The 22,883-nt window shown below is 42.7% G+C and overlaps 1 protein-coding gene across 2 annotated transcripts in view; it reads left to right on the forward strand.

Annotated features, from left to right (window-relative positions):
• The first annotated feature begins 203 nt into the window (after nt 1-203).
• SND1 (staphylococcal nuclease and tudor domain containing 1) overlaps nt 204-22,883 on the forward strand; it is a 407,603-nt gene continuing 384,923 nt past the window's right edge. For both annotated transcript variants that reach the window (XM_070512822.1, XM_044754776.2), the window contains exon 1: nt 204-516. In XM_070512822.1, coding sequence (XP_070368923.1) covers nt 439-516 — 78 coding nt within the window. In that variant the 5' untranslated portion in view covers nt 204-438. The remainder of the gene's footprint in view (nt 517-22,883) is intronic.

Below are 22,883 nucleotides of genomic sequence, written 5' to 3' on the forward strand. Positions count from 1 at the left end.
CCACTACAGCTCCCGACACTACCTGCTACGGCTGCCCCGGAAGTCCCGCCCCATACTTAGCCTGTCACCGCAAATCAGCTCTTTCAGCGCTTCCTGGAGTTCGCCACCCGTTTTGGGACCAAGGGGCGGAGCTCCGCGAGCAGGGTGCCTATTGGCTTGAGGTCCGGCGGGCTCTGGGCGCTAATTGGCCGGAGGGCGGTGGCGTTCTGGCACGCTTGCGCGGCGAGTAGAACGTGTGGCGGCGGCGGAGATCGCGTCTCCTCTTTTGCTCCCAGTACCGCTGCTGCTTCTGTGAGCGCACGGCGCGTCCGTCCCGTCCGTCGCCTGCAGCCGGTCGCCCGCCTGCTGCTCGCCGCGGCGGCCTCTCACCAACACCGACACCACATTGACATCTTTAAGCCGGTCTCCGCCTTACTCGCTGCCTTTCCGTCTCTACACATGGCCTCCTCCGCGCAGAGCGGCGGCTCCTCCGGGGGACCCGCGGTGCCCACCGTGCAGCGGGGCATCGTCAAGATGGTGAGAGCGGGGCCCTGAACGTGACCCCACTGCCCGCCCCTGGGCGGGAGTCTGGCGCTGGCTCCTCTTCCTCTCCCGCCAACCTGCATGGTCTCCCAGATCCCCTTTCCTCTGCCCCCTTCCTCACTTTTCACCCATTCTCGGAATCCGTTCTCTAGACGGAACACGACACGGACTCCCGATGGTACTTTGCCTCCGGGACACCTTGGCATCGGGTCACAGTGATTTCCGTGGTCGCGGCACTCAGATCTCCTGGCTGTTTATCAGGATAGATCGATTACTGATTGATTAACGGAGATAACTCGTTAATATCTGTCCTCCCATCCCCCGTCCTTCTGTCCATTTTGACATCTGCTGAGCACTTTGCAGTTTTTTGAGATCCTAACGCCGGCTCTTCCCTGGAACTCTAGGAGTACTTGGCCATCTTGAAGCTTTTCTGTTTCCACCGACGTTGAGTTACTTACTCCAAGTTTTCTCACTTTCTGGCCCTCATTTCCCGTCTTTTTCCCTCTACCTCTTGTCTCAGGTCTGTAGTTCTGAGGGCTCCTGATATTTGTGCTTTCTTTCCTTTTGACTCTTAAAATGTTAGGCCGGTAGGAATGTTAGCGATCATTATTGTTCCCCCACCCCTTACCGATAAGAAGACTGCTGGTTTGAAGCCGGCAAGTGACTTGCCTAAGGTCACGTGGTGGTTTGGTTTGGAGCCAGGGCCAGAGCTCAAGTGTTCTGAGTCCCAGTCCCCGGCTCTAACACTGTAGATTCTGCCTGGTTTTATATCCCCTCACTCCCTACATTCTTACATTTTTTATTTAAAACCCTGCAGAGTTCATTTAAATACATTTATCCCCAGCTCCATGATACTTTTGTAGTGTACACTCTCTTTATCACTTGTCCCGTCTGTCGTCCCCCTAACCCTCCCAAATCTTGGGAACCTGAGATTTCTTGTTTGTTACCAGGTTTTCTGGTTGTGGTGACCACAGACTGCTAGGTTTCATTTTAGACTGCAATTCTGACTTTTCCATCTGGAACAGCAAATATCCTTTATGACACTCTCAAAGCTCCACATATTTTTGCAATTGTAAAAAGTGTTAAAAGTATCTGTTTTCTTGGCTCATTGTCTTTCACAGGATTAAAATGTTCTTCAGCTTGTGTGTGTGTGTGAATTAGATTTCACGATTTTTCTTTTCCTCCCTAATTCTCATGTATTCATTTCTCAGGTAATATTCTGCTGCCAGCTGAGATTCTTAGGGTTTTCAATATTACTTTCCCCCTTTATTTATACATAAAAGGAACTTCAGAATTTATCAGAAACTGAATGAGAAGGGAATTTCCAAGGTCCGCATATTTTCCCCTTTGAAATATTGACCTGACCCATGAGAGGTTTATCCTGAAGTGGCTCCTCTTTCATTAGCTTTTTCATTTGCACTGATCTTTGCGTTTATCATAGGAACAAAGCATCGCTTGGTGGTCTGATGGTGGGGTTGCCTGAGTGGATCTTTTTGAGTTTTTCCCTTTGCTAAGGCTTGAACTTTTTTTAAAGTCTCCTCTTGTTTGTGGGGTAGGAGTGGAATGAGGCTCAGCATATTTTTGCTTGTACCAATGTTGGAGGCTTCCAGGGCATCTGGATTCTGTGAGGTGACCATGCCTGCCCACAGATTACCCCCATGGATACTGAATATCAACAATCACTTGTTTCTTAAGGGTCATATCTTATGCTGAGTATTCTGTTTATATTATCTCGTTTATAATACCTGACAAGGGATAAGATTATTGGCTACATTTTACAGTTGTGTAAACTGAGGTTTAGAAAGAATAAAGTTTACCTGAGGACAGGCACTTTTTGTTGGTAATAAGAGGCAGAGCTGGAACTTGAACCCAGGCCTGTGTGCCTCTGACTCCAGGGCATGAGTTTATAATGTGGAGGGTGGGGCCCGTGATGCATGGCTGCAAAATTGCAGGAAAGTGAAGCTGACTGTAATTGAGTTGAGGAGAGATTAGATGTTACTCCTTATCTTGTCCTGGAGCTGCTATTGTGGTAAGTGATTTCATTTAGTGCTTACGTGCATAAGCGTGTGGTGTGGAAGACACCTTCAAGTCTGGGAGGAGGCTTTTAAAATTCAGTGATTGAGTAGCTTCTGCTGTTTTCCTGTGACCAAACTGCTGGGAGAGGGTGGGTGAGTTCCAGGCAGGGATTAGGGGAGGGAGGCCTGGTGAACTGCAGGCAGATTTGTGTCAAGCTTAGAAGCCTTGTCTGGAATGAAAAATCGACCTCTGGCAAATTGCTCTGTGTGAAGCTCTTCTGCTAAGCAAAGTTGTGTTTTCCTGGAGAGTAATTGTTTCCAGTGGTACTAGGAACTATTCGTAAGAACTCTGCAAAGGAGAATGAAGCTCTATGACAGAGGAAAGTGACAAGGAAATTGTTTGATGAATAGGAAAACAGTAAGTCACTGCTTTTCTGCCTTTTGAGAGAGGGGCAGAAATGGGAACACTGAATAACCAGAGGTGTCTTTTCTGGGTGAGCCCTCCAGATTTGTCTGGACTCAGGCTGAGCTGAAGGTCTAAAACGGTCTAGGGTTGAGGTGTGCTGCAGTGAAGGGAGTAGCCCTTCCTCTTTTTTGGCAAAAAGAATGGGTTATAGGGCCATGGAAGGTGCAAGTTTCTTCTGGTCCCTACCTTGCAATCGTAGTAAGTCCTTATTACTTTTTTTAAGGTTGAAGAAGAAAGAACTTGTGAATCAAGTTGTAAATCTTTGAGTTTGACTAGTTTTTTAAAATGATGGTGATGGTAGAGGCTGTGTCTGCTAATGAGAGTGGGAGCAAAGGGACGGAGTTGGTTCTGGAATGTGTTTAAGAGGAAGTGGGCAGTAAGTTGACACAAGCATTTTGGAGCTGTTCTCTTACTGAAAAGGCAGTGAGATTGGTGGAAAAACCGAAGGTGGATTTATATTTTCTGAGTTGGGATGAGACAGGCAAGTGTGTGGGCAGACAAAATATAACCTGGAAAAGAAAATGTCTCTGTCAAATCAGATATTATTTTCTCACAACCCTCAAGGATTCTAACTCCAGGTTTCTTTGAATAATTTGCCAGACTTTCGTTAGCTGCAACAGAATATTGTCAGCATATGTTAAATAGAGGAGGTTGGGAGAAGTCTTGAGGTACTTAGTATAAACTTCAGTCACCCCACTTAGCAGCTACTTAGAGATGGCTATTTTCTCTGGCTTTACTGATCTGATTTACTTTCTGCTTTGGGGAGAGAGCCCTTTTCTATGTCTTTTCACTCCAGCTTTCCCCTCTAACTCAGTATGTTTGCATGTCTTTTTAAGCAGGGGCACACAGGCTTCTTTCACAACAGCAGAATGAATCTGCCACAGTTCTTGACTCTTCTGTGCTTATCAGAGGCAGCCATGGAAGCAGCATATTTTGTCCTGCTTGTGGTGTGGAAGGCCAAGGGAGGACAATGCCAAATCCCAGTTTCCATTTCACCCTACCCCATTTCATTGCCTAAAGGGGAAGGAATCCTTCTGCCAGTCTTTGGTTTTATGCTCAGAACCATGATTCTCACTAGGTGACTAAGGCGGAGAGGCACCTAAAAGGAAGAAATGGCCATAATTTCCTCCTTTGACGGGAATTGTGTTGCCAGGTTGTTGTAAAGTGGGGTGTAGACTGCCTGGTGAGTAGCTTAGGAGAACTTTCTCCCATGTACAGCTTGTAGGAAATGCTACCTGTAATTTAGATCATTATAGCTAAGCGTTTCTTAGCTTTCTGAACTAACAAGTATGAAGTATGTGCCTTTCCAGAGTGTAGTGGCGACAGAGTAGTAGTCTGTTGAGCTGCTCCTTCCTCTGTGAACTTAGCTCATGCAGACTGTGAAAGAAAAGCACCTTTCTTTAGCTGCTTAAAGTATGCATATTCTACTAGTCAAAGGGACAAGGCAGCTGAACAACAATATTTTAGTAGGGCCGTTTGCGAAAAAATAGGATGGAAGGCTTTTTCCTCTAGTCTTCAAATTCCCCACTTCCTAAAAGGTGAGCATGGTAGCTTTCCATCAAGGTTATAAGTAGAGGAGCACTAAGTTTTTACTATAGCCTAAAGGCTTCCTGTCATTTTTCCTGTATGAAACGGAAGCAGCCATCTGGCTCTAGCCATGCTAAGTGGCTTCTGCCCTGTGCTAACTAATGTTATAGAATGGTGAGCAATCGTATTTCCTTTCTTTCTTAACAAATTGTATTGATCATCTACTGTGTTAAACTTTGTCTGGATATTGGAGAAACAGTGGTAAAAAAGTAGATCAGATTCTTGCCCTTATGATTCATGGAGGAGACAGACAGTAAACATCTAAACAGGAAATAAGCATGGTAATATAAGAGTGATTTCAGGTAGAGGAATGGGACAGAGTGGTTGGGAGTAAGGGAAGGGGTGGCGCCTTTAGATAGGGTGTTTAGGAAAGGCTTCTCTGAGTATTTGTGCTGAGATCTAATGGACATCAAAGAACCAACCAGAGGGGAAGTGTGTTCCTGGCAGAGGGAACAGCAAGTGCAAAGGCCGTAGGGTCTCCACTGATGTTTATTTTCAGTGTTTTTATTGTAGCTCTTCAGTTTCTTCAAGTTCAGTGTTCCATATAAATGCTATGGGTTTAACCTGGGCTATTAGTATATATGTTTTATGGTGATAAAAGGCAGACAGGCAGTGGAGGTGGTGGTTGTTCTGGTACCCTGGTAGATCAATAGTTGACATTAAGTCCACTGAATAGATATAAACACTGGGAGACTGATAAAAAAATACTTGCTCTCTGTCATATTCATGTTTCTTACAGGGCCAAGACTAAGGTTTTTTTGACTTCCTATCAGCCCATCTGTTTATTCCTATCTGTTTATTCCCAAAGTGACTACCTTCCAATGGAGGGGACCTGGGATGAAAGGTTAAATGCCAAGAGCAGGCTCAATGAGAGTTAAATAGCATCTAGAATGTGTTAGTCTTAATACTTCTGTTAGCATTTTATTACCTCATGGAATTTACTGCTGCTCTGATCCCTGGCAACATGTTTTTTCCCCTCTTTTTTCTCCCCAAAGCCCCCAGTACCTAGTTGTATAGCCTAGTTGTAAGTCATTCTAGTTCTTCTATGTGAGATGCCCCCACAGCATGGCTTGATGAGCAGTGTGTAGGTCCACACCCAGGATCCAGACCAGCGAACCCCAGGCCACCGAAGTGGAGCGTGCGAACTTAACTGCTACACCATTGGGCTGGCCCCCTAGCAACACTTTTAACCTAGTAAGCTTTAGCCAGCAGTGATGGTGGGAAACAAACTAGCATGCTTCAGAGCTCAAACTAGCAGTCAGGAAGGAACTAGCTCATACGCAGGGTGGCTTATTAACATGAGTGGAGACTTCTGAGGCTGGGTGGTGATCAGGTCTAGTAATAAGTGGGCAAATGATTTGGTGAGTCTGTGCCCTGGTTTACTTGGAGAGTGAAATTTGGGAAATAAGTGAAAATTTTAGTTCCATTTGTAAGCCAGGTTTTTGAATCCAGGTCAGAAGGTTCTAAGGCCTGTTGTGCACTCACTCACCAGTGTGGGCGACCTATCCAGCTGACAGGTGCGGCTCTAGCAGGGGGTGCCGTAGTATCTTTGGGAATCTGGTCTTTGGATTTATTTTATTTCGTTTCTCCAAGGAGTAGTATAGCTAAATCCTGTAGGAAATTCCTTGCCTTATCAGGGACAAGGCCCTGATAAAGTGGTAAAGTAAAGGGATTCAGCTCTCACTGGTCTTATGTAGCTTTTCCTCTTTATTTCTTGTTGGGAGATGGGTACACACCCAGTTTCTGTTGCTACTTCCTCTCTTGGGAGACTGACATATGTTTTTTGTTTTTACAGCAGAAATTGATGCAGAATCGCAGGTTGTGAACATTTGATGCAGATGGAGTGTTGTGGGACTTCACTTATTTTCTGTGAGACTCAATATGATAAATTAATGTTGTTTTCCTCACTTAGCTCTAATGTTTAGGGAAAAGGAGAACAGTGGTTTCTCTTGGCATCTTTTAAAAATTAGAAAGTTAAGCAACTTACAGGGAAAATAAACCTAATGAAAATTTAGGTGACATTTTCAGATGTCGTTTTTGAGATGTTCAATCTCCAATATAAACTGGGCTTGGCACGTTTTCTCCATTATATGCTTATGACTAGTGACTTAAGGCACCATCTCCTCTGTCTCCGTCTTAACACATTTTGAGGTGCTTTAAGTTCTCTATATGTGGGAAGTAGTCTTCTTGGGGTGGTCTTATAACACCAACCTATGTGTAATAGGAGGAATTGAGATTTGGGGAATCTGTGCTTAAAGTTAATAAATCTAATGTATTAACATTGTGTCTGGGAAACAACCTGGCAGAGAAGAGGGATCTTTGGCCTAGGATTCAGGGGATACAATTTCTAGCCTAGATGTGGCTGTTCTCCATCTGGGTGATGTGGGGTAAGATATTCCACCTCTCAGACTCTTTCCTCATCTCTTGAATGAAGCAGGCTCATTGTCTCTAAGCTCCTCGCAGTCCCAAAAGGCTGCGATTTTATAAGGAACTTATATTACATGTCTTTTAGGTATGAAGCAAAGCTGAGAAATCTCATACCTTATGGTAGGCTTCACTTTGAATTGCTACTTATCCTTCATGAAACAAGTTTGTCCCATTGCCTTGTTTTTTTTTTTTTTTTTTTTTTTGAGAAGGTGGATTAGTTGAAGTATGGTTTTCTAATGTGGGAGACCAGGGAGTTAGAATGTGAATTAGACTAAGTGAGCAGATAGTGGAGTGGATGGAGGGTGGATAGAAGTGAGCCAGTGAGGTTCTTGGCTTCAGTAGCGGTATCCGGATAGACTAGTGGGATTGTTTGCTTGGGACCCAGAAGAACATGGTACTGGTGAATTTTATTTACAAGTCTCACCTCTACTTCTGAACGCAGGCTGACGTTCTTCTGGGGCAGCAGGTCTTGACTTGAGAAGGGTGGGGATGAGGAGGGCACTCGGGGAACCTCTAGCTCGTGGGTAGAGTTTATTCTGACCTTGCTCTTGATTCGGGGAGTCTGGTGGGAGTGTGGGGCTTGAAAGGGTTCTGAGCTCTGCTTTTCACACTTTGAGGCCAGAACCTCTTCCTTTAGATCATTCTAATTGTCTTTTGCAAATCTTTCCCACTTCCACTTAATGTGCAAGTATAGGAATCATCTTAATCTGTTCTTGGTAGTTCCTCACATGGTTTCTTTTCTTTTGAGTTTATTTTTTATTGTAGGCTTTCTTAAATCCTCTCTGGGAGTAGATTTAGAGAGAGAAGGAGCCCAGTGATTTCCTAAACAGGTCCTTGCATCGGGGACCACCTAGAAGGACTTCCAGAGGCACTGAATTAGAATCTCTCTGTGTCGCCTGGGTATCTGTATTTTTAAAAAGCCACTCCTAGGTGATTCTGAAAGAGTCAGTTTGGGATTGATCCAGGGGCTGGCATTTGAGACCCTCTGATCTTGTTTAACTTCTGTACCGTATGTCGTTGAAGGGGCAGGACACAAATGACAGGAGAAGTATATGTTTGTTGAGGCGGGTGCATCAGAATTTCATGAGGAGAGGATAGTGGTTTCTCTCTCTCTCTTTCTCTTTTTAGCACTTGTCTTGACGGCTCCCAGGACACTGCATTGCTTTTAATCTGTAGCTCAGTATTGGGTTGACGTCCTCAGGGGTCCATTTACAGTGACTGTGAGATCCTATTCCTGGGTCATAAATGACAGCTGAGAAGTTGTTTTATATGCCTGATTTAGGCCATATGCTCATTTTAACACTCATCTGCCACTTTTTCTTCTATTCGCATAGATTCCCAAGATCTTCCTATAATTTGGCACCAATAACTTGGCACATTATTACTGTGGAAGTCTTTAGTGTCATCTGTAAACATGAAGATTCTTTGCTTCTTTCTTTCTGCTCTTGTAATCCTTAGGAGCCACACGCTTGGGCCTTTTGGTTTGTCTTTATCTATCCAGTTTCTTGTTTATAAGCCCCATACTTAACAATAGTAAAACCCAAAATACCTCTTTGATGGTCCTAGTCTTTACTTTTTATTCCACTAGCTTGTCTAATATGGAAATAAAATTTTCTTATAATTCTCAAGTGTTTGAAGTCCTTATGATTAAGGGTCACATTTGCAGTTGCCTTGGTGACCTTTCCTCATTTTGACCAATAGTTTTCTAGTTCATCCCTGAAGTCCTTCAAAATGCTCAGATGGTGCCATCCAGTATTAGTGATTTAGTAATTATTGATATTTAAATTTTGGACTGAATTCTTGTTCACAGGAATACATACTTCAAACAGTATAGAAGTATGTAAAGTTAAATACGAAAATCTCTGTCCGTCTGTTTTCACCATTCACTCTCATTCCCCTAGGTAAACGTGCTTCCAAACTTTTGTCATGCAGGTATATGTACCCTCCCCCCTTTATTTATTTTCTAAGAAACAGAAATGTGGTCGTAATATGTGTGTCCTTCAACTTTCTTTTTTTAATTAATTGTCATGACCGTCTTTCTGTGTCATAATTGTAGATCTGCCTCATTCTTTGGTGGTTGAGGAGTGTTCCATAGTTTGGGTGTATTTCCCTATGCATTTTTTCCCGTTGATGCGTGTTTTTGGTTTTTCATGATTGTATACACGGCTCCACTGACTGAACATTCTTTTATACATCTTTGTGTTCTTGTTTTGGCATTTCCGTAAGAGAAATTCCTAGAAGTGCAAGCACTGGTACCTTTTAGTATCACTTAATGTTTTTGGTGGTTGTAGGGGGCTTTACTTATATTTCACTTGTTTATTTCTTACAAGTACTATCTTGGATAAAATTTAGGGCAAAATAGTGCTTAGCATCTCATTAATCATTTCATGTTGAGTGGTCTTATTTCCCTAGTCAGAGTATCCTTGAAAACCACTTTGACTGTTCAGTGGAGGGCAGGGCCTGGTACCTGGGGATCATTAAATCACTACTTTTTAATTGTTTGAAGCCCCCAGGTGTTTTAAGTTCTTAACATTTAAAGGAGAGTGGGCTCTTTCAGCTTTAGCCTCATCCACTTTCCCTGGGTTCTAGAGAACTCCATGACTAAAGGAGTCTGCAACTACAGGTGACATGAGGAGGTGAGAGGCAAGGTCGTGTGAGAAGTGTGACTTTTTCCTACAGGCTGGCACATAGCTCCTCCTCTTTTTTCTTGTTCTTATTGGATAAGACGGTGGAGAGGGGAGTGGAGCAGGGGTGGTGGTAGGCAGGGCCGGGTCCCATGTCGGGAAACCCTGCCAGTTTTAGAGTTGTGTGGAGAGACCAACCAGGGGAGTCAGTTTCGCAGCCTTTCAGTCAAGTGCCGATCCCAGCCCTGGTAATGGTTTACCCAAGGTTCCCCAGGCTTCAGGTGCGTGTACCCCCACCATGGTTTTAGTGGATCAGAGCACTACCTCTACTTTTATTTAGTTTGAAAATCTCTTGGACAATCAGCTGTTTTTAAATTGAAATATTATTTTAAAAGGAAACTTAGTTTCACTAGTAAAAATGGAAGTCTAGTATTACTTGCCATAACTAGAAAGTACCTTTAAAAAGACCCACAGTGAAAACAAAATGTTACTCAATTCTAGCTAGGTGCTGTGTTTTGCAGAGGGCCCTGAAGGAAGTTTAACAAGTGGTGGAGAGGTGCTAAAGGCTTCCTGCCACCAAACTGAAATTTCTTCTGCATTTAATAGGAAGAATTGAAAGAGAATTGAAAAGGGCACAGTTCTTATGTATGTGTAAGTATCAAATGCTGGCACATATAGTGTTTGTAAACCACCTAAAACAAGGTTTTTTTTTTTGAAAAAAAAAAACAAGCCCACACTTGGGGAAACAGAGACATAACTTGTGTCTTGAGAAAGAATTGAACTGATTTTCTGGGGTGGCCGTGGTTCAGCTCATTGGCTTCACTGACGACTAGCCATATAACCTTGGGGAAGAAATTTTACCCCTTCATGTTCCAGCTTTGCCTGTAAACGGGCATAATAACAGTACTTGCCTTATGAGGTTGTTGCTGATTAAATGATAGGACGCGTGTAAAACGCTCAGGACTGTGTCTAGCACATGTGGTGTTCAGTAACTATTAGCTGATATTAGTGGTCCAGCAGTTTCCATATCCATCCCCAAGTTGGATGGGGATGACAGTGGGACTGGCTGAGGTAAAATGAGAGGAATAAGAACATCTGGCAAGTTTTGTGATATTAAAGTTGCTCAATTTAAAGGATTGGCTTTAGTTTTGAGATTATATTTCTTCTCCTTTTCTTTTGCTAAAATATCCATTACTTTTTAAGTAATGTGATAACATTTGTTTTCTTTAATGTTCTGGGCGGAAATAAAAAGTAGATAACATGTCAGTCCCTAAATTTTGGGGGTTGGGGAACCACGGTCTGTGAAATTTAAAAGTCTGAGAACCCCTGGTATAGCAGAAACATGTGCACTGGCAAATGTGTAACTCTTCTGAGCTTCAGAGGTATCATCCATTGAACTATTAGGAAAGATTAAACAGATTTAGGTAATGTGTGGAAAGGTGCAGTTGTGGTGTGAGTGTAGTTGTTCAGTGGCACAGGTGGCTAGTTAGGCAAAAATACGACACGCAAAGTTGTATTTCCTCTCAACAACCTCTAGCCTCTGGTACTCTGGGACAGGCCTGCGTTTTATCTCCCTCCTCCAGTATGCTTATCACTGTGTCTCTCCCCCCACCAGAGAAACAACACTTATCAAAACTCGAAGTTGATATATTCAGAACAAACTTTTCACTACAATGTAAAACATTTTACATTTACAATGTAAAACAAAAAAATTTGTTTGGGGCTTTTCTGGTCCTCCTTGCCAACTCCCCAAACCGGCAGTCTCCCAGGGAAGAACGATGTGTAGAACCAGCATAAATTGGTTCTTTGCAAGGAACTGCCCCTTACCTCGCTTCAGCCACTTTGTAAGGACAGGGCTTTGTGGTTCACACCTGTTGTCTTGGCATAATTCTCAGTAACACCCATTTTTCACTCTCAGAGTGTCCTGATTTGAGTGATAAAATGTACACTTAGTGGGTTTAGTAAGAGCAGTCAAATCTGGGAGAAAGAGTGGGGGGTGCACAGTTCACAGAGATCAGTACAACAGAAGGGAGATGGTTCTGTAAGTCTAGTTGCTGGGATGGCCTGAAAGGAGGAGGGCCTCCTGGTGGAGAAGATAGCCTTTTATGGAGAGTAGGTAGCCTCGGCCTGAGACTCCAGGCTGTGCGCTTGATTCTGGGTACAGCTGTGGGCTGATGAGGTTTTAGTTGTCAGTCTCGTTAAATTGTTGCTGCTAACTTGAGTCAGGTAGCTTTGTTTTATGGTGGAAAGGAGAACTTGTGAATTTAAACACTGATAGTTTTCTTGGAGAAGTGAGTGAATTGGAAAAGTGAGCTGTGATAGTTTCAGATCAGTTTATTTTCAAAATCTTTTCTGGGGAGGTGGTGAAAGTGACAGGTCTTGACAGACAAAGCAATAAAATGGATGAGATAAAAGGCAGGAGAAATGGGTAAGTACAGGTGGGAATACACAGATGTTCTTGAAAGCAGCTGTGAACAGTCTGGATTCAATATGCAAGGTTAAGGCAACTTGCCTAAAATGACTAAGGGTTCCTAGAAGTTTGTGGTAGAGAAAGGAACAAAAAATAAGTCTTCTGAGTTTTTGTTTCCATCTCCAGAATACACTAATGTGATGTTAGTAAACTTTTTTTGTGTGTGAGGAAGATTGGCCCTGAGCTAACGTTTGTTTCCAGTCTTCCTCTTTGCTTGAGGAAGATAGTCACTCAGCTAACATCTGTGCCAGTCTTCTTCTATTTTTTATATGGGATGCTGTGACAGCGTGGCTTGACTAGTGGTGCTACGTCCATGCCGGGGATCCGAACCTGCAAACCTGGGCCGCTGAAGTGGAGTGCATGGAGTTAACCACTGTACCACCCGGCAGACCCCAGTGAACTTTTAAACCTAATGAATTCTATTCCAGGAGGGAAATTCCATTGTTTTATAGCCTTTAATACCAGGGGAATTTTTTTTTTTTGCACCAACCCAAAACAGTGACTCATTATGCCAAGTGAAATTTATCTGCTTACCTAATAGGACTCTTCCAGGTCTTCATGAAAAGTAGTGCATTCTTTGCCTCCCTTTCCTTCCCTCTGCATGTAAGGGAGAGGGAGACTCTGGAGTCCCTGGGTCCTGGAATCCCGCTGAGATCTGTTATTCTGTGTGCAGTAATTGCTGGTGTTATTACTGTTGGCAGGTGAACCCTTTCACAGCCCAGAGGCCGGGAGGCTGCCTCTATTACTTAAAAGCCCAGTTATCTTGTTAAACTCCTCTCCTGTGAGAGCTTTAGTATCTCCTGAGACCTCCCGCAGGCTCTCTGTGGGGCACAGGTGCAGCTCCTGGTTAAGCCTGCCCTGCCCTGTGTGGGTCCTTGCATTTTAGCTCTAGAGGAATAATTTTCTGTTACATAGCAAGGCCGTGTAGGGCTGCTAGCTGGACTGATGGGTTTCCATTGAATTCCTAAGAGGTCCTGTGTGGGTGCTCTTAATGAAGTACCTCTCTCACTCTCGTGTCAGAAGAAGATATGTTTCTTTGATTAGCTGATGTAGAGAGAATAATAAGCTTGGGACTCAGATTATCTGAGGAACGGGAACTCAGAAAATTGACGTTTGAAAGTGGGTGATGGTACAAGGCTAATTGTAAAGATACCTACGAGTCTGAACTGCCCATAAACTTTTATTTGATATTTTTATGCTTTATATATTAAAGAAGTTCATTTATTTTGTTATTCATTGGAGAGGGTGCCCCCCTCCCCCAACAAAATTGTGAGGGGAATCACAGGGCTGTACATTACTTAGCATAGGGCAAGCAGAGTGTTATGGTTGTTTTTAGTAGAAAGGGGGTCTCTTCTGGACAATACCTATGGTGAAGATATCACAAGCACGTTCCAGATTGTGGCCACATAGCCCTCTGCTTGGCTTCTTGAGGAGCTGTAGAGTGGGGAAGGAGTGACTGCTTGTCTTGTGATCTCCAGCTGTGTTAGATGATTAGGGACTTCTGTTTCTATTCCTTCATGATCAAAGTGTCCCTAGGATTCTAGTGACAAGGAGAATCCTGAGATGGTACCTTAACTTAGCAATAAAGGACTCTGAACTGTTTATGGTAGATTTGTAATTGGGACTTCTTTATTTTGACATCTAAAATCGACTATCAACATTGCACATAGGAAAAGTTTCCAAACAAGTTTGGGCGATAACATGGGAAAATTAATTCTTTTCATGGGTAGCATAGAAGTTGAATTACTTCCTCAAGTTCTATAAACCAAAATAAATATATTAGGTATTCTTTAGAGATGATTTACTCTAAGTAGTACTGAGTATTATGCTAATAACCTAGCATCCCTCTTGCTGTAGGTTAGTTCTAAGAAAAAATGCCCATGGCTTTATGGAAGCAAACCTAAGGAATAGTAAATGCAATAGTCTTCATTTCTCTAGGATATTTCAGGATCTCTGATATACTTTCATTTAGCTGTGTCTGGTCTACACCCCTTTTATCACTGGACTCTGATTTGATATTTCGTACAGATGTACTTTTTGCTCGTGGACGTGGTGATGGCAGTGCTGTGAGGAGGAGAAATAAGAGATGACAACAGCTATAGCCATGGTGGCTAATCATAGCTGCTCTCTCCACCTCCCTGAATTGAGAATTGTGACTGTACTTTGTCCTGTGAGCATTGGAGTTGGGGAGGAGGAGAGAGTCGGAATTAAGCGGTGGGCTTGGGGATCGGGGCTGGATGTGCAGACTCCATTAACTGAGTAGCCCCTGTAATGCAGTCCCAGGCATCTCCACGCTGCCTTGGCAACCTCTGCTTCACCTCCAATTTGCTCCTTAAGGGAAGAGGAAAAGTCTTTTTGCCATCAGGAACACTTCCTTTTGGGTTTCCTTAGCAGAAGACCTATGTCTTTGGAGAGTTACCTCCTATACCTTCAATACCAGAACATAAGTTTCAGAGAAATAAAATCTTCAACCTTCCTCTCACATATATGCCCTTATGTAGTAACTCTGATGCACAGAGGGAACATGTATACAAAATGTATGTGAACAAAAAAATTGCGTCAGTTATTTGAAACCCACAGAATAGGCTGAGGCCAGATACCCTAGGAATGTATATTTTGAAGTGTTTAAGAAAACAATCAGTGACTTCTTAAAGTGCTTTAAGATTTCTGGTAGTCCCCAAACCAACTCTTTGGACGAAGGCTCCAGTCCATCATTGTTGGGTAAACACTGTTACAGGTTGGGATGCAGAAAATATTCAGAAGGCACTGTCCGTGGAATGTTAACCCTTCTCATGACAGGCCAAGAACACATCTGTAATACTTTGTGCACAGACAATGCTTAGAATAGACCTTTACATCAAAGTCATACAGTCTAGAATTTGATGTTTTTAGTGGCTACATTGTACTCCAACTGGCATCTGCTTGGGGAGGGGCGTGGATTAGGAGCCTGTCGAGATAGCTGTGACCTGGCTTGATGTAGCCCTAAGCTTGCTTGTGCCTTCTCCACTGAGCACCTCCCTCCCTGTTGCAGTGTGTTCTTTGCTTATCCACTTATATTTCTCTGTGAACTTCTTCCCTGAAGATAAAAGGAAGTATTACTCTCTCACTGCTATCAGTTTAGACATTCAGATTTGTTTTTGTTACCTTGGTATTTGGATGTGGGCTTTGGGATGTAAATCTACCGAGAGATTCTTGTCTGTTAAACAAAAATAAATATAAGAATCATGGAGAATATAATCAGAAGAGATGATAGCATTTGCTCAGACACAGAGTATCCCTTTGGGGCATATAGGAAGTGGCTGAGAAAAGTGGGAAGGCAATTGAATATTGAACAGTTAATTGGGAGATTCTCCATTGTGGTCTGGGATATAGATTTGAGTGGTTCCCGTTGAGAATAGACTTGACAGCTCACAGGAAATAATCACTTGACTGGTTAGAAATGAGTTAGGTAAGATGTTCTTGGAGGAGGTAACAAGGGAAATTCGACACCTCATAATAAGAGGACTGATGAGGGAAGTGGGCTGAAGAAAATGTTCCCAGAAATGAACTTCCTAGGGGAGAATGAAATGATGCTGAAGACAAGTGGAGTTGCATTAGAGGGGGCAGAGGGAGGAGGAGGCTGGACAGGTGTTGAACTCTGGGAATGGAGAATCCTAGATGAGGGGAGGACTGGGCCAGGACGTGCTTGCCTGTAGGTCCTGCTGAGTGGGTGGAAGGCTTTGGAGCACGTTTGGGCTACCTGTTGTCATTTGGCAGAGAATTAGGAAAAGCAGCTGTGAGTGCAGCACATGCTCTTAAGAGCTTGGTTCTTGTTAGCTTCAGCAAAAATCCACTAAGCTATGAGCTGCTTAAGGACAAGGATGTGTCTTAATTGTTTCTGTCCCCTCTCTCCAGAGTCTAGCACTGTGCTTGATACATAGTAGGGCCATTCCTTTATTCAAAAAATACTTATTGAATGTTTACTTTCTCTCTGGTCTTGTTCTGGGCTCTGGGGCCACCATGGTGAATAAGATAGGCATGGTCCTTGCCCTTACGTAGCTTGCAGCATAGAGAGGAAAACTGATACTAACCAATTAACACAGTTTAGTGTTGTGGTGAATTCCTTGGCAAGAAGCAGAGAGTTGTCAGAGAGCATATATAGCAGGGCGATCTGACCTAGTCTAGGGATTGGAAAGGCCCCTTTGGAGAAACAATTTAAGCTGAATTTGCTGGAGAACATGTGTCTGAGCCAGGCAGACAGAGTGGGGAACAAAGAGGCGGGGAATTAATAACTTTGTTGTGCATACCTGTCTCCTGAGGATCTTGTTAAAATGCAGATTCTGATTCACTAGGTTCAGATTGGGTCTGAGAGTCTATATTTCTAACAAGCTCTCAGCTGATTGCTGGTCTGTAATTTCTGTTAGAGGCTTTCTGTGCATCTTTCTCCTTCTCCCCTTTTTGTTCTTTTGTTTCAGTTGAAAGATGATGGCATTCGCCTGGGTCGTTTTTCCTCCCAGTCTGTAGCCGTGGTGGGGGCAGTGATGTAACTGGTCACTGCTTTCAAACTGTAGCTGGTTAGCAGTAAACACTCTTATTCTTCCTGTCCCCTCCACCTGTTGGCTGAAAATGCTACAGTAGTCCCCTCTTATCCGTGGGGGATATGGTCCAGGACCCCCAGTGGATGCCTGAAACCACGGATAGTACCAAACCCTGTATATTATGTTTTTTCCTATACATACATACATACCTTTGATAAAATTTAATATATAAATTAGGCAGAGTAAGAGATTAACAACAATAACTAATAATAAAATAAAAGTTGTAACAGTATACTGTAATAAAAGTTACCATAGATCTTAGCAACCTCAGCATACGATATTTTTCTTTTCTTATTGAGAACTTTTACCTTTTCACTCAAAAGAAACACTTTACGGCCTCTCTTTGGCATGTCCGAATTGCCAGCATCACTACTCTTGTGCTTTGGGGTCATTAAGTAAAATAAGGGTGAATTGAATACAGGTGACACTTGATCTGTTAACCAAGACAGCTACTAAGTGACTAATGGGCGGGCAGGTAGTGTATACAACTTCGTCTGCTGGACAGACAGATGATTTCAAGTCCTGGGTGGGACAGAGCAGGATGACTGGAGATTTCGTCATGTTGCTCAGAATGGTGCACAATTTAAAACTTATGAATTGTTTATTTCTTTAATTTTTCATTTAATATTTTTGGACTGTGGTTGACCATGGATAATGGAGACCGGGGAAAGGGAAGCTATGGGTATGGGGGACTGCTGTCCTTGCATTGTGACCCGGACAGCCTGCATTGTAGAGAAGGTCAAAGGTGGGGGGACTGAAAGAGGAAGTCTTAGGGTTTAGTAAGAACAAAAGAAAATAAAATCCTAAACTCAAGATCCAGCGTCTTGCAAATTAATATAGAGACATTCTCTGCGTTTTGCAAAACATCTTTCTCTTTGTTTCTAGATTACAGTGGGGGACTCAGGCATTGTTTTTGATAACCTGATTTCTTTCTGATAATAAAGCCAACTCCCAGGGGTGAAGAGATTACAACCAAGATTACAAGCCTTCACTTAAACCAAAAATATCTGTGGTACTCTTGTCTCTTATAAAACGTTCTCAATCAGTTCTGTTTCTCAAGACTTTTGAGACATTAAGGGATTTCTGGCTTTTCTAAATAGAAAACTTAATTAGATCACGTATGTAAATTTAACAAATTCCCACCAGATAACTAGTGTGGGAAGGAGGTTTTAGGGAGATCCCCTCTTCCTTCCTCAGCCAGTTGTCTGGTGGGGATCCTTTTTGGAGGCCATAGCCCTTTTGAACTCTGTGCTCAGAGAAGTTTTGAATTCTGTGATTTGAAAGCATCCAGCATTTTTTTTCATTTGGAAGAAGAACTTGAAGCAGTGAATGGGTCACATTGAAAGATATGGTCCTCGCAACACAATAATAGTTTGACGTTCATTTTCTTAGTTGCGTTCATTTTCTTAGTTGCGCGTGCTTAGGGAGGGAGGGGAACGATAAGGTGGGGAGAGACAAACTGAAAACCGCCAGTGAGATCCAGTTCTAATGATTTGTTGGCGTTGTCATCGAGGCTCTAAAGCACCTGTAGTATAAGTTTAGTACCTTAAAAAGCTTTTTAACTTTATTTTGAAATAATTTCAAACTTACAAAAAAGTTGCGAGAATGTTACAAATAACTCCTTTGTCCTCTTCACTCAGAGTCCCCAGTTGCCTTATTGTCCTCTCTGTGTTTATTACATACAGTCATTGTTCACAATAGTTTTGTTCTGTAAAGTTGCAAACACTGAATTGGTGAATACGGGACCATTGCTTCTATGAGAATTACAGGGTTAGGTTCCTGTGAGCCTCTGGTCACCACATTTTCATCGAGTGATAGATATATAACCTTGTTCTCTGTGCTTCTGTTTAAAGACAGTTATTTTTTTTTTTTTAATTTTTTTTTTTTTCCTTTTTCTCCCCAAAGCCCCCCGTACATAGTTGTTTTATATATTCTTCGTTGTGGGTCCTTCTAGTTGTGGCATGTGGGACGCTGCCTCAGCGTGGTCTGATGAGCAGTGCCATGTCTGCGCCCAGGATTCGAACCAACGAAACACTGGGCCGCCTGCAGCAGAGCGCGTGAACTTAATCACTCGGCCACGGGGCCAGCCCCTAAAGACAGTTATTTAATAGATACTGTTGATTCATTAACATTGAACTTAAGATCAACAGCACCATAATTCATGCCTGAATGAAACTTACCTCACACATATTTCCTCTGTAAGGCACATCACAGCAGCTTTCTTTGTACTTAGGACACTTTAGGGCCACCTCTGGGGACCACTTAAAACTTAAGCCAGTGAAATCTCCAATGGAAAGTCCTGATCTCCGCAGTAATTCTCCTTTACATTTAAGAGCTGAGCACTGGACTCTTAACCTTTTGGTAGAGGGGTCAAAGTCCTGTAGTGATAATCTTGAGTGACAATCTTTTGTATGTTCTGGAGTCAGTTAATTTTTGCTTCTTCCTTTGGTAATTTTCACGTGTGACTGTTGCTTGCTCTGGAAAATTTTATTTATTTATTTATTCATTTTTTTGAGGAAGATTAGCCCTGAGCTAACATCTGCTGCCAATCTTTCTCTTTTTGCTGAGGAAGACTGGCCCTGAGCTAAGATCCATGCTCATCTTCCTCTCCTTTATTTGTGGGACGCCTGCTACAGCATGGCTTGATGAGTGGTGCTAGGTCTGCGCCCAGGATCCAAACTGGCGAACCCTGGGCTGCTGAAGTGAAGTGTGTGAACTTAACCACTGCAGTACTAGGCCGGCCCCTGAAAAACTTTGTTTTGACAACTGCAATGGATTTCTCTGAAATGATATTTCACATTTGCCCATCATATAGTGTTTCAGAGCTCTCTTATTTCTGAGTAACTGTGTTGTGATCTCCTGGTCCTTGACCACAGCAGAGGTCAGTGTTGAGTAGTAAGCACATGGCTCTGCAGGGACTGTCATCCTGGGGACCATCCTGGTACTAGCTCCCAGGAGACTGAGTCACTTCTTTCATGGGGAGGCTTTATTTGTGCAGGGCCTAAGTTATAGCCTTGGTGTTCTTTTATGTAAGTCATGAGTTTAGTTCTCATATCGTATATTTAGTCTTTGGAGTTTATTGGAAAGCGCACTGGGAAAACCTGTGTTCTAGCTCTGATGCCATCATCTAACTGTACCACAGTTTCCTCAGCTGTAAAATGAGGTAACAGTGCCTGCCCTGTTTCGTCAGAGCGTTGTGAGGATGAAGAGGGGTCGAGAGTAGGGAGGGAAGGCAAGAGAGACCGAAGTGCTCTTAACGTTTCTTAAGTACCTACTAGGTGTCGGGGCCTGTGAGGCATCTCCATCTCACTTCATTGTAACAACCAGGGAAGATGGTAGTAGTATTACCCTCGTTCATAGATGAGAGAATATCACAATGTTTGGAATGATTTTCGCTTGAGTTTGTGGTCAAACTCAAGACTTACCTGATTTCAGATTTCATGGTTATCTGAGGCTGTGCTTGCCAACACACTTTGTCAAGTGTGAAGTTCAGTGCAGACTTCAGACTTGATACTTAATTACCATTACCTCTGAGGACAGAGATTCTGACAGAAGCACTTAAATCCACTTTCCTGGAGAGTGAGTATCTTAGCTGATAAAGTAGGGAAACTAGATTATAGATTATCTAATTCCTTGTCGCTGAATTCAGTGGTGGGAAAACTTCCATGGTTTTGATTTTTAATTTTATACCTTGAGAGGAAATGTCCATCTTTTTCTGTCGTACATAGTCTTCCAGTCTTTACTTCAGACCACACTTTGAGCCATTTCTTATAACAATATTTGCTATTATTTATGGGGTCTTTGGGCCAGCCTCAATGCTAAGTGCCTTATTCTCTTTTAAGTTTCATAACCACTTTCATGGATGTTCTTATTTATAGATGAGGAAACTGAGGCTAATAGAGCCAATTGAGTAACTTGCAAAGGTCCCCACTGATAGTGATTTGATCCTGAAACTAAATTCTTACTACCATATACAACTGTTCTTCTCTGATGATAAAAATGAGCAGTTTGTATAACTTCAACTGGTAATCCAGAATTTTTTTGCTGTGCACTTGCTATTTAGACTACCATAAGACTAGTTTTCATCTCACTCCCTTGTCATGTTTTATATCAGGGGTTTGCAAACTGACTCTGTAAAGGACCAGGTAGTAAATATTTGAGGCTTTGCAGGCCATACGGTCTCTGTCGCAACTACCCAACTCTGCCGTTCCGGTGCGAAGGCGGCCCTAGACACTTACGGAAGCGAACAAGCTTGACTGTGTTCCAATAAAACTTTATATACAGACACTGAAATTTGAATTTCAAGCTCTTTTTCATGTATTACATAATATCCTTCTTCGGATTTTTTTTTTCCCCAACCATTTAAAAATGTAAAAACCATTTTTAACTTGTGGGTTGTACAGAAACAGGCAGTAGGGCGGATTTGGCCAGTGGGCTGTAGTTTGCCAATTCTGCTTTTTTACCATTCTGAAGTTTTCTTCCTTTGTGTCTCGTTTTTGGGTGTTCTTTTGTAATATTGGACTCTGAGTCTCTTGCATATGGTAGTAGTTAATAAGCATTGGCTTGATTTGGGGCAGCCAGCTTTTGTGGAAGCTTTACCTTGCTTAGTGATTTAATTTATGACACCTGCTCTGCTGGCACTTATAAATGGACATTTTAATTGGGGAAAAAGATTTAATCAACAGGTAACCTCAGATACCATTTTAATAGGCACCAGCTCCCCAAATGTTTGTTTCTACATGTGGCATAGTGGCACATCAGGATTGAGGGACTTCAGATTGATGAGGCCCAGACTAAGTGCTCTTTTAGCTGCCCTCTCTCTGTAGATCGTTATAGTCCCTCTGAGATTTAAACTTTCCTATTTCCAAACCAAGGCCCAATTTGTGGTACAGCTGGCCCCGGAGCAGCCGCTTCTGCTTGTCTCTGCTGAATGTGCTGGTGCTCCCAGAGCAAGTGAAGCAGCGTGCTGTGAGGCCGTGGGCCTCCAGTTTATTGAGTTTGAATGCTGGGCCCTCTAATTTAGGTTTGCCTCATGTGCCTGCCAGAGAAAGAAGAAGCTGGCTGCGTTGGCAGGGATACTGGGAAAGACCTCCCAGACCACACAGCTCATGTTCTTTTGGGATTGCTTGCTCTTTGTCTAAATGACTTTTTAATTTTCAAGAGATTGTTCTTCCTGTGGAGGCAACAGCTCTGGCTGCCAGGATGCTTTTTCCTGGTATACTTTCTGAAAATTTCCCAATTTAAATTGTTCTCCTTAGTCTTGCTTTAATTTCGTTTCTTTAGAAGTTTTTTGCTTCATTAAAGTGTGTTTAATAAAACCTTTCCTACCCTATCCACAACAGCTCCTTCTGCATCCCCCGATGGTATGTATTTTTAGGGGGAGAAAACACCTTGCCCAAAGAAGTCTCTGGCCTGCTTCCTGGTCACTCCGACATGCAGCCCCTCCCCGTGCAGCCTGTGCGCTGTGGCAGCTGCAGGCTTCCAGATGGCACTATGGACCTTTCAGCCCACTGACTTTCCTGGCTCTCCTTTCTGTGCCGCAGAGGGAGAGTTCATTTACTTGTTGTATTGTTTCTCAGAAAAAGCTTGTATTGTTTTCAGCCATTTTCCTCCTTTTTAGAGCTTTGTAGATTTCACTAAGTTGTGCTTCCTTCCTGTGACTTCTACCTTGTTATTTCTAGAGGACTTGAAAGTTTACAGTAGCCCTCCATTCTGTGGTGAGTCACCATGCCTGACTTTGGGTTCTGAGTCAGCTGCCTTTTAAAAACATTTTTGTTAGTGTTGTTCAGCTAAGTATCTAATCCTCCTGCAAGATATGGAATTCCTCTATAGTGAAATATATATTTTATGTCCTCAGGTTTTTGTACTTCTGCATTGGACCGTAACATTTTTTTATTGAAATAAATTCACATAAAATTCACCCTTTTACTGTATACAATTCCGTGGTTTTTACTGTGTTCACACAGCTATCACCACCGTCTAATTCTGGAACATTTTCATCAGTACTCAAAAGAAAAAGAAACCCTGTTCCCATTAGCTGTCACTCCTTATTCTCCCCTCCTCTAGCCCTTGGGAACCAGTAATCTACTTTCTGTCACTATGGATTTGCCTATTCTGGATACTTCATATAAATGGAATTATTCAATATGTGGCTTTTTCTCTCTGGCATCTTTCACTTAGTTTAAGGTTTTTAAG

Source organism: Equus asinus, chromosome 1 (assembly GCF_041296235.1).
Source record: "Equus asinus isolate D_3611 breed Donkey chromosome 1, EquAss-T2T_v2, whole genome shotgun sequence".
Lineage (NCBI taxonomy): Eukaryota > Metazoa > Chordata > Mammalia > Perissodactyla > Equidae > Equus > Equus asinus.